Genomic DNA, 14,603 nt, shown 5'->3' with positions numbered 1-14,603 from the left:
AATCTTTGTTTGAAAACTGTAGCTTGTTTCTTAAGTGATATCTTGACACAGTTTTTTAATTAAAGTTTTTTAGTGCTGTATTTCCTTCGTAACTCTTTTCAAAAAAGATGTTAGAAGTGATTTATCCAACTATAAACCGATTTCACTTTTACCGTCCATATGTAAGTTATTTAAAAAGCTGTGAAAAATAGAGTGGTAAGGTTTTTTGAAAAAAAGTTCCCAAGTGATTTTCAATTTGGTTTTGGTCTCAAATATTTGCAAGCTACATCCACCGCTGCTTTATCTAATGATATTTTAAGAGCCTTTGATATCGTAGATCATGAGAATGCAAGGTTTTCTGACTGGTTTGCATCAAACTTAAAAAACAAAAAATATTGAGTTAAATTCGAAAGGTAATATGTGATTTAAAGTCAATGGATTAAGAAGTTCCGCATGGATCGGTTCTAGGGCCAATTCTCTTTTTGATTTACATAAATTGATTGTTAAGGGTGCCTTTCAAAGGTGTATTGACTGCTTTTGCTGATGATGTTGGTTATATCTTTACTGCAAATAGCAACCTTAATCTTTTAGCTGATATAAACTGAGACTTAAGTTTCTCAGCTCAAAAACCAAGGCTATGTTCTTAAATGTATCAAAAAATAAAAATGTTGATGCTGATCCAATGAAAAAAATTAATCTTTTAACCTGCACTTGTACGTCTCCCTCTAATACCTTTTCTAGTGTTTTCAGCTGAAGTGATAGTTGCTTTTGTTTAGAAATTATAAATGAATAAGTATCAAGGGCTAGTAATTGATTCTAAAATGTGTTTCTCTAAGAACATAGATAATCTGAAAGCATGCGCTTTTATATTTATTATTATTATTATTTTATTATTATTGACAGTTTTTGTACAAAAAATTTAAAACCTGAAAATAAATTAACAAAAGTTGGTAAAAATTTACTTTCGATTTAAATAGCTTTTCAAAAATTAAAAATATTGGCTTCAAACTTATTTTATTTCACAGAAAATATTGTTTTCGATATTCAGTAATTTTTATATAAAAATCCAACAACCCGTTTTTCTATAACAAAAATAAAATTTTATAAGTACATATAGACAAACTTTTAAGCAAGACAAATCGACAGACGGGATGGGAAGTTATCAGTGTGGGTCGCATCCCAGCCTCTTTTTTAATTTTTTTGTCATCCTGTTTTGCTAATTTTGTTCTCACTTTTAACTATGTTGTTGATGACATGTTTAGGCATTACTGAAAATAAGAAAGTTACAAATATTTTGCACTAAGTTGTGAATTGCTCATAGCTTTGAAACATTAGTCAGGCTTAAAAGATTCTATCTAGCCAAGGGCTAATGAAATTTAAAAAAAAGAAACATTTTCATCACCCATTTTGTATACAAATTAAGTTGTCATGCCTTCACGTTTGACGTATTTTATACATTTATATTTCCCGTACCCATACAGCCAACTATATGGTCAATGTTATTTGACCTCATTGTAAGTTGCCCGTCATTGTCCAGAATTATAATATGCTTTACATTCAATTAGCTTTTGTATTCTAAACATTATTTACACGACTTTATCCCTAATTTATAGTGTGACACTATATTCGTTTTTCGTTGCGCCTTCAATGCATACAAAACTCAAGACATCAAAATCAACATAAACCATTCTAATATAGCGCCCTTTGTCTTTTGTTTCTTTTCTTTTTTTATTTTATTTATGTTTGTTTGTTAATTCCAACCAAAACAATAAATAAACTCTCCCGCATCTATATTTGAGGGGTTAGTACCTATAAACTTCTTATAACCAACTCAAAAAGAACAATTTATCGTGGCATCAAAAATACATAAACTTACGACCAGACGTAGACATTTCAACTTCTGAATATCAAATTCAAACTCCACATGATCCGCATACAAAATTAAGGAAGCTATAGTTTGTATAAGTTTGGTGTTAATTGCTTCTTTCCAATTTTTCTATTTTCTTAAGGTAAAAAAAAACAAGCAGAACAACAACAAAATGAACAGCAAAGTTATGGTCCCTAATTTGTTAGCTTCTCGTAATTAAATGATCATTCACAATTTTTTAATTAACATTTAATGAAAAGTCAAATGTCCTAATTTTTTGTTTCGAAAATGACCTATTAAATTAAAAATTTAAAATAAATATACAAAATACGAAGTTTATACTCTTAATTAAGGCAATTTTTCGGTCTGTTTCGGACCTGTTTTTACTTTAACTTGGTTTGTTTGGTAAATTATTGCTAAGACCATTATCAATCTGTTAATTGGTAGATAAATATCAATTCCTTTTATTTTAATTTACAAAATGAAATAAAATTTTGAACAAAATCGTTCAGACAAATATAACTGAACTTAAAAATCTCCTATCTTGATCTTCAATATTGTCTGCTTGTTTTATTTTAGTAACTTTTTTCTTTTAACTAGTTTTCGAAATAAATTTATAGATACTTGATACCAATATTTCTTATATTGATTGATATTTTATTTTAAATTCAATTATGTGTGTTTTTTTCTTCTTTGGTTTCTGTATAACTCAAGAAACCTAACGCCTTTTTATGAGTTCTTGTTTCCTTGATTTTATTTTTATAAAAAATGCAATAGAACTCAATTCAGTGTTGCCACTTTGTCTTCCATATTCAAAAAGAAACTAAAAGCCAATTGCAAATTTTAACTTCCTCTTGTAAGTTTTTGTGTTATTGGACCAATTTGTTAAAGTGAACATTTTGACATTTATCAAATATTTAAGGTTTAAAAAGTATATATATAGGTTTAAAAAGTATATGCTTGTACATTAAGCATGGACTTCAGAAACGTTAGTTGAAAAAATAATAATATCAGTTTTGGGAGAAAGGACTTACAAAATCCGTTCAGTGATCTTTTTACTTGTAACTTTTGTGTAGTGAGATTTAAAACAAACATGACACTGCGATAGTAAGCTATTTGAAACATTCGGTCTGGCAATTGCATCCATCTATTCTCGTCCCTACAGCCCAAACCATTATGTCGATTATGTTTCGAAGCTGATTCGCTTGAACGTTTTTTAAATATTTTCAAGAAAAACACGGGCAGTAGTCAATACTTACACTGGCATAATAAAGATATTCAAGACACTTTGTTTGTGTGCTAAATATAAATAAAAGTCCCCAAATAGACTTTCATGAAAAAATTAAAAAATTATAATTTTCTTCAAAAATTCAAGACAGATTTTTTTTTTTTAAATTTACCCTATGGTTGTTTTAAATTTGGCTCTGTTTAATAAATGTATTTAATAATTTTTTTTTGTATAGCACCAGAATGGAGCCCCTAATAGAACTTTGTTTAATATTTTTCTTTGAATGTAAAGAATCCATTTAAATATTTTTTTTTAACAGCTCAAGCTTTAAATTTATACGTTTTTTAAATGACAATCTGATTTAATGCAAATATTATCTTTTTTAAATTTTTAGGGGCACCAATGAAAAGTTATCACTCTGGAACACATTTAAGCTTCTGTTTTTCTCAATATTCGGAAATTAACCTTCCCTTAAATCAATTTAAAAAAATTCGCATACGAATATTTAAATCAATTATACGTGAACGTTAAAAAATGTTCCTTACAAAAGATTTGCAATTCCCAATTTTAGAATAGTTGTTTTTTTTTTTTTAATATTGTTATATCACAAGTTTTTAGTCTTAAGTCTTAGTCTTAGTTTGAAGTCTAAAATGCATTTGTCTTTATATACATATATGTGAAAAACTCCAGAAAATTAAAGTCAGAAAAATTAAGCATATTTCTTGATGCAAAATTCATAATTATGTCCTGAACTCAAATTACTCATTAATGTTTTTCCTTCAAGTAATGTTTTTGAAATAAAGGTACCTCTTTAAAGTACAAAAAAAAAAACAAACTTAATACCTTTAAGTCTCTTAGGGCTTTTTTTAGTACAATTATTTATCATCCATTTACAGTTAAAGTAAAGCTTTTGAGTAATCGCATATAGTCTTTATTCACATCTGTTTTGAAATTTTTTAAGTCTTATGAGTTCGTATGGCTTTGGAGAGTTATTTTTCGAATCTGTAAATGTTGTGTGGAATAGAGGGGACCTACAGTTTTAAGATAATTTGAGAAAGCACTTTTAATGACAAAAAGTACTCTTGGGGAATTTGTCAATTCCTCGCAAGAGGCAGTACCCGTGAAAAAGAATTTAGATGGCATAGGCAGGGAACGAACCCAAGACCTCTGGCATGACAGTCCAAAGCACTAAACATCATGCCACTGGTACCGCATCTAGCTGCGGTGAAATTAAAAAAATAGATATATAGCGTTATTTTAAAATATTTAAAAAATGTTTTGATTAGAAAACATACAAAAATGATTTTTAACTAGGATCTACATTTCACTTTCACTCGAAATTAAATTGAAATCGATGCAAAATATATATTCGAGTTTTGGAATTCACCTTTATCGATATCGATTTCATTGTTTTCGAACTTAAAATGAAGTGAATTGCCGTGTTCTACATTTCGATGTTTGAAAATCGATTTAAAACAGTAGAAGTTTCACTTAAAAACAATAATGCTTAACTTTTTCATATGATAAACTTGATTCGTGAGAAGTAGCAATCCCACAACTTTGTATCTAAGGGAACGGGCAAAGCATTTTAAATAATTGTTTTGCACGACAAATGTAGTTCCTACCTTATTTCGAGCACGTTTTGACCATACATCAGCCCAAAGAAACGTAAAGCTGAAGTTAATCGTAGCTGTAATGCACCTCATCTCAATCCAAAGAAATACCACTAATATTTTGAATTTATTTTATTGAAAAGCACAGAACAATTAAAAAGAAAAGAAACTATAGAAATTATGACAGTAAACAAAATTGTCTATTAATTAATTTGACATATGTCAACTGCGTTAATTTCACTTAAAGCGATTTCGAAAAACATTCGAATTTACGAAATCGATCGAATGATAAAACCACGAAAACAATTTCACTCGATTTTCAAGTTAGATTTCGATTTCAATTCACTAGTTTTTGGGAACCTATCTGTTCGGGAAAAAACGCTTTTGTTTAAACAGTTCTTTTTTTTTGCATAATTATGTCGAATTAATAATAATTTTTAAAACATTTAAAGAAAAATTAAAACTTGAATTTAGAAAATTAGATTATAGATTAGGCAAATTAAACAATAAATTCAAGAATTTACATTACTTTAAAAAGCTAAATATGTTGTTTTTAATAATTTAAAATACAAACTTGACGCGATGTGTAGTTTTGTATTCCGATTTGCACTTAAGCAAATTAAAAAATTATATTAATTATTAAGTAATTCATTCTCAAAACACTCATATTCATTCATATCCTGCTAATTTAAGGGCTAAAATTAAAAAAATATGAGAAATTTAAATATTTTTTACATGTTGGTCATACCAAAAAATATTTAAAATTTGTAGAAACCAAAGTTTAGCATTTGTTAAAAAACCGACCCTTTTAACTTTAAACTAACCTTTTATCAAAGGATCTTTAAAGATAAGTCCTTCAAATGTTTGGGTGTGTAAAAGTGTTTCAAGACTATTCCGCAGTTTATTAAAAACCATAAATCATTGTTCCCAAAGTATCTGAAGTTCTTTGTTTGATTTTCAATATTTTTAGTTTTTAGGACAAAAGTATATCTTAAATTTTTGTTCTGATCTTAGTTTCGAAAAAATCATTAACTTCTTACAAGTTTCTTCTAGTCTAGTTTCTTTATAAAACTACTAAAGTGTCAACACTGATTTACTTTAAAATGCACAATTCCATCAAATCCCCGCAATACAATAAAAAATTCAAACAAAAAGACCCAACCATATATTAAGTTGACTGAATGAGAAGGAATTTTATTGCCCTTTGTGTCTGATCAAGTCTGGTTGGGAATTGTTGTTGCTGTGCTGTGGCTAGGTAAGGTTGCTTTAGGTTACAATGTACCACCAACAAACCGAGTGAATGAGCGTCGAACGGCCAAACGAACGAACGGACGGACGGACGCACAGACGAGAAAAAAAGACGATTTTTTCTTGGAAGCCATTCCTGCCCGCTATCAATCACTAACGATCTTAAAGCAGGAAAAAAGTGAAGTCTCTAGAGTTGTTTTGTTTGTGTTTTTTCCAACGCTCAACGTCGTCGTCATTTTCTTCACCTGTGGATTGTTGTACCTACCTATATAAAGTTGTTGTTTGTGTAGAAACATGCATTCGAGTACGTCTTTTTCTTCTTCTCAACCATCAACCGGCATTTGCCACCATGATGGTAGTCAATGCGTTCTCAGTTATTCCAAAGCCTCTACCTGCACGTTTCCCAATTCCTTGTTATACTTACTTTAGTAATTCTTCGATTATTTTGTAATTAGGTGCGATTTTTATATCAAAGATACTCATAAATCCATTTAAAAGATACAAAGATACGATTCTTCCCAAAAAAGATACAATCCCAAAAAAAAAACAAAATAAAAAGATAGATACTTTTTTTTTTTAATTTTAATTTTTCGATTTATTTTGAAAGATTTTTTTTGTTTTTTTTTTTCAAATACTTTTTTTTAGTAACAATTATTAAATACTAATTTTATAAATATTTACAAAATAATAAAAATACTTATATGCTTATGGTATAGTCAGTCAAAAATATACATAAATAATTAAATTTAATAGTTTATAGTTTAATAGTCAGTTTGATTTTGTTTATTTTCTTTCTCGTATATATGGCAAGGCAAAGTGCCTTCGTTTTTCTTAATATATTATTATTATTATTTTTTATTTATGTTTTGCTGTTTTTTTAAGTACAAAAGAATTTATTTTATTTACAGATGTTTTTTTTCTTAACTATTTATTTACAAAATGATTGATATACAAATAATGACTAAAAGAATTTAAATACAATAAAATTACAGTGAAATTCTACACAACATTATTATTATCACATTTGTTGAATTTTTCTTTCATTTTAACGTCTATTTTCTTTTAAATTTATTTGAATATTTATAAAGAAAGTTTTTCTTGTTGAAAGAAGTAGTTACCGTTATGATTGACAAATAATACAAAATGAATTTTACAACAATTTTTCATAAGTTCCTCCAAGCCGCACCACGTCGCGTCGTCGTCGTATGTGACTTGCTTATGGTGTGTTTGGTTTTTGGTGGAATGTGGAATGTTTGTTAAGTATGCTAATTTTGCTTGTTCTATGAGTTTTCGTTGTTTGTTTTTCTCATTTTCTTTTATTTTTGTATTGAATTGAAAAATAGAAAAATAAAAGTACCATACCTTCAGAAATTAAAAGCCAAAAGAACTACCGTCTCAGCCAAAGGATGATGATGATAATAACGATGATGATGATCAGTCTTTGTTTGCTGGCGTCCTTGTTGTTGTTTCTTGTTGTGTATTTCTTGTGGTGATGGCAGGAAATCGACGACGAAGACGATGACGACTCCTTCTTGGACAGAAGCCTCTTCTCGATTCTTATTTGCATATCGGAGACGGTGTTGAGTTTGCTTGCACTTTAAACATAGTCGTTTTCGTCGTCGTGTAGCACGAGATGAGCAGAGAAAAAATAAACGTGCTTCGACTTTACAAACTTACGATCCACAACGATTTTTAAGGTTTTCCTATTGGAAATGTCAGTCATTTTTTCACTAGGATTCACGAGCAGATATTGAATTTCATGTTTACAAAGTCTTTTTTATTGGTTTTTGATTTAGAAGATCTTTTTCGTATCATTTCTTATTTGCTTTTGTATTTTTAAGGAACTTACATTCCACACTGATTGTTTTGTCTTCCACCTTGTGGAAATTAGTTTTTGTTTTTCTTATAATTACACTTATTCAATGGACTTTACAGTTATCTATCACTTGAGGCATTAATTGTACAAACATATAGAAACAAACATATCAAATATGCACAGCTACCGTTCGCGGTGAGGCATTCCTTTGGCATTGTCCAACTGGCATTGCTGTTCCTGGAACTGGTGGGCCAGCTACATTACCCACATGGGGCATGTGTGGTGATCTTTGTTGTTGCTCTGAATGTTGCAGCATCTGCTGCTGTTGCTGTTGCTGCTGTTGATTTGAATTGTTATTCCGATTGTGATTCTGCCTCGTCGTGCCGGCCATTAAATTATGATGCATATTATTGCCCCTGAAACTGGAATGCTGCAAATGATGCGGTTGCGGTTGGAAATGATGCAAATGATGATGCGGATTATGATGGTGTGGCGCCATTGGGATGTGCACTCCCGGACAATGTCCACCATGTGGGCGACGTTGATTATTGGGCACATCTGGCAATGCGAACCTCAACTTCTCCCAGAATAATTTATCGCCCCATTGCAGATATGTATTTGTCTTCAGATACAATCGAATATCTGGATCGAGATCTTTTTGTGGCACATCGCCCAGCACGATCACGATCAATCGTCTTCGTCGATCACGCAGCACTTGATGATGAGCTGATTTGAACTCGAATCGACACCATTCGGATTTTATGAAATTCTCCGACAGCACCATGATCGTGCGACGTGAGGAATCGATTGCCTGCACGATTGTATCGGCGATGTAAGCGCCCACAGGGAAGTCGCGATGGTGTAGGCAGAGTTTGTAGCGTGTGTCTCCGTTCTCTAGTTCGGGAGCGAGTTCTTCGGCGACGAATGCCTCATCCTTGGAACTGTACGATATGAAGGCGTCGAAGAGCTTTTCGCGTTCACCTTTGTCCACATCCTTGTTGGCATTGTAGAAGAGACGAATGCCAAAGCGTGAATGACACCAAACACGCATCTCCTGCCGGAAGATGAAGACGACCAGGGTACAGATGATCACGAATGCAAAACCAGTCAGGATGGCCACGAGGATCGGGAGGTAGTCCTGGAAGGGTGGCTGATTGAGGATCATTTTGGTGGACGTGAGGTTTCCGCTCGAAGCCATACTCTCAGCATCCGAGCCGTTGTTGATCGCGTTCGAACGATTGTTGATGCCACAGGCAATGAAGCGTCCTCCAGTGGCTGAGTCATTCGCATTTGCATAGATCGAAAACATTTCTCCGTTGACTGTGGTTGTGGTGTTAGAGCCGATCGCCACCTTGCTGGTGACTGTGCATTTGATTTTGTTGCGATCTTGCACCGAGTCATGGCGATTGATGTAATCACGGAACTTGTCGATGAACTCACATTCGCACGTCCAGGGGTTGCCGGAGAGACGCAGTTCGTTTAGGTAGGGGGGCAGGAAATTCCAAATGCCGAACTCAACAAGTAGATTATGGTCGAGTCGCAGAATCTTAAGATGATAGAGATGGGTGAAAGTCAGTGAGTCAATTGTGGCGATGTTATTGTGCTGCAGATAGAGCTCTTGCAGGTTGTCCAGCCCTTGGAACTCGTTGCCGTTCAGCTGTCGCAGGTTGTTGTGGTTTAATTGCAGAACCTCCAATTCCAGTAACCCATAGAAAGTTCGGTTTTGAATGACTTCAATGCGAGAATGGTTCAAGTGCAGAACTCGCAGCCTCTTTCTGCCAATAAACGAATGACTACCCAGCTCATAGAAGCTGTTGCCATCCAGATACAATTGAGTGGCATCCATGGGTATATGTTGTGGCAGCTCACGATCATAACTGCCACGCGAACAATCCACAACGTTTGACGTCCAACTCTGGTCGTGGTAGCACGAACAACGATCCGGACATTGCATCTTGCAATCACAGGCGTAATAGTCGCAGCAATGACAGAGGGCAAAGCAATGCGCCTCGTATTTGCAAAGGAACTCATTAGACTTGGCCTCGATCAGTGGAACATGTGTCTTGCCTCTGGCATATGACAGCTTGCAGTAGATTTGATCCAAGTCCATGAGCTTCGGCTGGGTTCGTGCTTCGGTGTTGATCTTCTGCAGCCAATCCAGATTGCAATCGCACTGGAACGGATTTGAGCCAATGAAGAATTCTGGGATTTCTTTGTCATCGGGAATGGGTGACAGCCGCAAGGCATTCGGCTCCAGGGTGGTTAGCTTGTTGCGCACCAAATCGACTTTGGTTAGATTGGGCTTCTTGAAGAATGTGTACGGTTGGATTTTCTCGATTTGATTGTCATTCAAGTAGAGAACCTCCACGCTGTTCGGGATGGAGCTGGCAGTGATTTCGGTCAGGCGATTGGCGCTGGCATCGAATGTGCTCAGCATGAGTTCGGTCTCGATTTCAAAGTAGTTTCCCAATTGGGTGATTCTGTTGGCTCTCACATCCAACCATTGCAGGCCGGTTGGAATGTGACCGTAGTCGAATTTCTCCAGATGGTTGTCGGATATGTTCAACCAAACGAGATTCTGCAGTTCGGTAAAGAGCCCGGTGATACTTTTCAGATGGTTGCCATCAAGTCTTATGGCCTGGATTTGGAAGTTGCGGTGGAATGCACCTGGTTCGATGCCCTTGATCTTGTTGCCAGACAAGTTGACTATTTGAAGAGATGTCATGCGGTCGAAGATGCCTCGCCGGATGTAGTCGATGGAGTTCTCGGTCAAACGGAGCCCATACAGGCTCTCCATGACACTGATGCTTGTGTTTTCGATGGTGGTGATGAGGTTCTCGCCGATGTCGAGGGTTTTCAGGAATGGAACTTGACCAAGAGCTTCGGGAACGGTGAGCAGTTTGTTTCCATTCAAATGCAGGTCCTGCACACTGGTGCAGTTCTTAAAGGCCATTGGGTCGACTTTTGAGATACGATTGTAGTCCATGGACAGGACGAGGATGTTGTTGAGTCCTCGCAGAGTGTTTGCTCCGATCATGGTGATGTGATTTTTGGACAAGATCAGAGTGTGAAGGTTTGTCAGATCCGCGAAGGTGTTGTCAGGGATGTGGTCGATAAAGTTCTCTTCAAGTTTAAGTACCTGGAGGCTGCCTAAACTGCGAAAGATACTCTGCTCGAGTTTGCTGATTTTATTAAACGACAAATCAAGCAAGATCAGTCGCTTGAGGCCGACAAATGTCACGGCATTGATCCATTGTGAATTCAATTCGTTCGCAGATAGATCTAGAACAAGAAGATCGGCCAGCTCGGAGAATAAGCCAGGTGCTAGGACATTTATGCTGTTGTTGCGGAGATAGATCTCCTTGACGTACTTGGCTTCGGAGAAGAGCTCTGGCGGCAGTGATGTCAGGCGATTTTCGGACAAGTCGATGATGGACAGTGAGACGAGGCCTTCAAAGGCGCGATCGGCAATGAAGTTCATGGCATTGCGACCAAGCTTCAACTTCTTTACTCTTTCCAAAGCCGAGAAGATCGCCGATGGCAGATTGGCAATTTTGTTGCTGGACAGATCTAAAGCAATGATGGAGTTTCCACAGATTCGAGACTTCCTGGTACTCAGTGATGCACTGAAGTGGAAGTTGCCCAAATCTTGGATCTCGTTGTGGGACATGTTCAGATGGGTGAGAGTTTTCAGCGGGCAGATAATTCCATCAGGCACAAGCCAGATGTTGTTCAGACTCAGGTCCAAACGATCGAGTTGGCGAAAATCGGCAAAGGCATTTGGCGCGATCTCTAAACTCATCGTTGACCAGTCGGCATTATGGGTACGAATGGTAAGATTTCGCAGCTCCTGCAATCCTCGGAACGATCCTTCGGTAATGTTTCCGAGTTTGCAGTATTCAATGGTTAGCGCGCGCAGCTCTATCAGCGATCGGAAACTATCGGCGCTGAGGCTGCTCTGGAAGAAGAGTGCATCGTTGCACTCCAAACGCAGACGGATTGTATTTTGAGGCTGGATTACGCTAAAGTTTGTATTTTCAAGTTCGCTATTAATGGTTCGCAGTTGACACACGAGCACAATATCCGTTTCAGTGGTACCGGACCACCGACACTCGTCAGGGGCTTGATACAGGACGGTCTTCGATAAGGCGGCTCCCAAAATGGGAATTATGAAGTTGATCAATACCGAAAGGATTGTTTTCGACATGATCGAGGTTTGAGTACACATTTCTTGATTTTAAAAAACAAATAAACTTCTATTTTTGTTTTTCTCTTTTCACAAAACAAAAAACACAACTTTTATTTCAAAATTTCTTTTGTTATTTATAATTCACTGCATTTGTATGCATTTTTGTTGTTGCACTTCATTCAGAGTTGGCAAACGTATCCGTATCCGATTTTTTCGGTTTTGATATTTCGAAAGAAAAAACGATTATGTTGTAATAAAACTTCAAGTCGACCTCGTAAATTTTGAATTTCCTCAAAACTTCAACGGGTGAATCTTTTTTTTGTTCTAAATAAAAATTCTCAAAATAGATTTTATGATTATGGGAAATTTCAAAATCTTTTAAAAAATTCAGAAATTTTCTTTACGACGACGCAACGGATTTACACGTCCGATCGACTCGATTACTTCTCATAAACTGATCGGAGAGTTGTGAATTCTCTGGGTATGTTTCTTGAAGTATCTCAAAGATACTTTTTGGATTTTTTGTGTCTGTTCTGTTGTCCAAGTCCAAAACTGAGTTGCGCAGAGCAGAGTGTAAAAGTATAAAACAACCACCGGTTAGGCAAGTTTTTCATAGCACCACACCGCTGCTGCGAGGCGCAGAGCAGCACCAAGCTGACTTTTTATAAAGGCTTTTGTCTCGTTTGCTCTTGCGTGAGTCGGAATAATTCTTAGGGTTGGTTGAGGGCTGAGGAGTGTTGCGAGGAAGAAGACGGCGATGGTTCATGGTTTTTGTGTTACTTAACACAAATACATTCATAAAAAGTTGTTAGGAATGAAGAACGAACCATCAAAGAACTGACGAGGGTGAGTGGAATATGCAGCAAGCCCATAGGACGGACGAAGATGTGCATGAATGCAGTTTTTTCTTTCCTTCTTTTCCTACCTGAGTTTATTGTTCTCTCTAGGCTGTTGGATTTTTATTAAATTCTTTTATTGAATATCTATCTACTCAGATGGCGCTCACTAGTTTGAGTGGTTTAGGTGCGCAAGAAGAGTAAGTTTAATTTTTTTAATGAATTAAACAAGATTTGAAAAGACATGTGAACTGACAAGACTTTGGGCTTAATAGAAGAGAAATTGCTGAGTTAAGAGAGACATCTCTTTATTCAGAAGAATTCAAATCGATTGGGATTTTTCACTCAAGGTTGCCACTTCAATGGTAGTTTATATTTGAAGTGATAATAAATTTGCAATACTTTTCAATTTTGTTCGCAAACATCAAATAGATAAATTTCTCAGAAGAATATTTTGAAATAAGACTCTTTATAAATCATTACACGGTGCAATCTTACAGCTTAACTAAATGAAGACGTAGTGATTTTGAAAAATAAAAATGATTTCCTCCTATAAACACTAGATCTTATAACTTATAAGTGTTGGTTTAAATCCATTCAATGTTTTGAAAACCTAGTTTTTATTTTTAGATTTTGTTGCTAATTTCGAATCTGCACTAAGATATCAGCTATAAAGATATTTTCATATTTATTACCTAATGTGATAGCTTTGTCTTGGCAAACTTCTTCGTTATCAGAAAAAACATTTCATTTAAGCCGTTTTGGTATTTTTTTGCCAAAACTTTTTTACTTCAATTTTATGAAATTCTATAGATATTAACAGACTTAGCATTGAAGATATTTTTTAAAAACTATCTAACATTTAACAGGGCTATCCATTTTCCGGTTTTAAAAGTGAACGTAAGAAAAACACGCATAAAATATTTGTTTTCATGATATTTCTTTTTTATTGTAAAGTTTTGACGTTGACATTATTTGTGAATTACTGCAACTAGGGTGATCAGATATAGATTCAAGGAAAAGAGGACACTTACAAAAATCACAAAAAAAAGAAGTGCATTTTTTTTATAATTCATTTGAATAAAACAAAATATTTATGTCTAAAAAAAAGTAACAGTAAATAAAAAAATCATAATATTATGGCTTGGTTTGCATGAAAATAAAAAAATTATCAATATAAAGATATAAGAATATTATTCAGGTTTTATTAGCACCGTATTTTCATGGAAATAAAAACAGTTAAGAAAAACCATAACGTTTGTTTTTCTTATGATTTTAAACTTCAATTTTATTTTAATTTGTCATAAGACCTTATTTTATTTAAAGTTTAAGGACTTTGCAAAATATAATTATAAAACTCAGTAATTAGGTTAGGTTAAAGTGGCTGTTGATTGGGAAGTCCAACACGCTTAGACCAAAGTATGGTCTGTTGTGATACCACATGAATCAGTTGATCAGCTTAACTCGTCGAACCCATTGGAGCTACGAATGAAGCGTAGGACACAAATAATGTCAGAATTTTTTTGGTTTGCTGGTATCGTTGAAATAGTAGTCTCCAAGGTGGATTCTAAGTCTTTGTGATAAGGCAGGGCATGTGCACAGAAGATAAGAGATTGTCTCCTCCTCGTCCATGCAACTCCTACAAAAATCATTTGCAGGGGTTCCGAGTCGAATACCATGCCTTCCTATTAAGTAGTGCCCATTCAGGACACCTATAACGTAGCTAATGTGCAATCTACTCAGGGAGATTTTTTGTTTTGAGCGCCTGGCGCTAAGAATTGGCCAAATTGGTTTTGTGACTAAACAGGTAGTGGTGTTATTCCACCT

General features: G+C 34.8%; 1 protein-coding gene across 1 annotated transcript; it reads right to left on the bottom strand.

Annotated features, from left to right (window-relative positions):
* Window positions 1–6,546: 6,546 nt before the first annotated feature.
* Window positions 6,547–12,375, bottom strand: LOC129942068 (toll-like receptor Tollo). Its single transcript, XM_056050869.1, has one exon. It carries the CDS (start codon window positions 11,977–11,979, stop codon window positions 7,921–7,923), a length of 4,059 nt encoding a protein of 1,352 aa, XP_055906844.1. The 5' UTR covers window positions 11,980–12,375; the 3' UTR covers window positions 6,547–7,920.
* Window positions 12,376–14,603: the final 2,228 nt, after the last annotated feature.

Source organism: Eupeodes corollae, chromosome 1, assembly GCF_945859685.1.
Source record: "Eupeodes corollae chromosome 1, idEupCoro1.1, whole genome shotgun sequence".
In the NCBI taxonomy this organism is placed as follows: Eukaryota; Metazoa; Arthropoda; class Insecta; order Diptera; family Syrphidae; genus Eupeodes; species Eupeodes corollae.
Note: the sequence above shows the minus strand (reverse complement) of the source record. Positions and strands in the feature narration are given on the sequence as shown.

Bases quoted from the DNA above. Each gene is read 5' to 3' on its own strand.
- LOC129942068 (XM_056050869.1), bottom strand. From the start codon at position 11,979: ATGTGTACTCAAACCTCGATCATGTCGAAAACAATCCTTTCGGTATTG.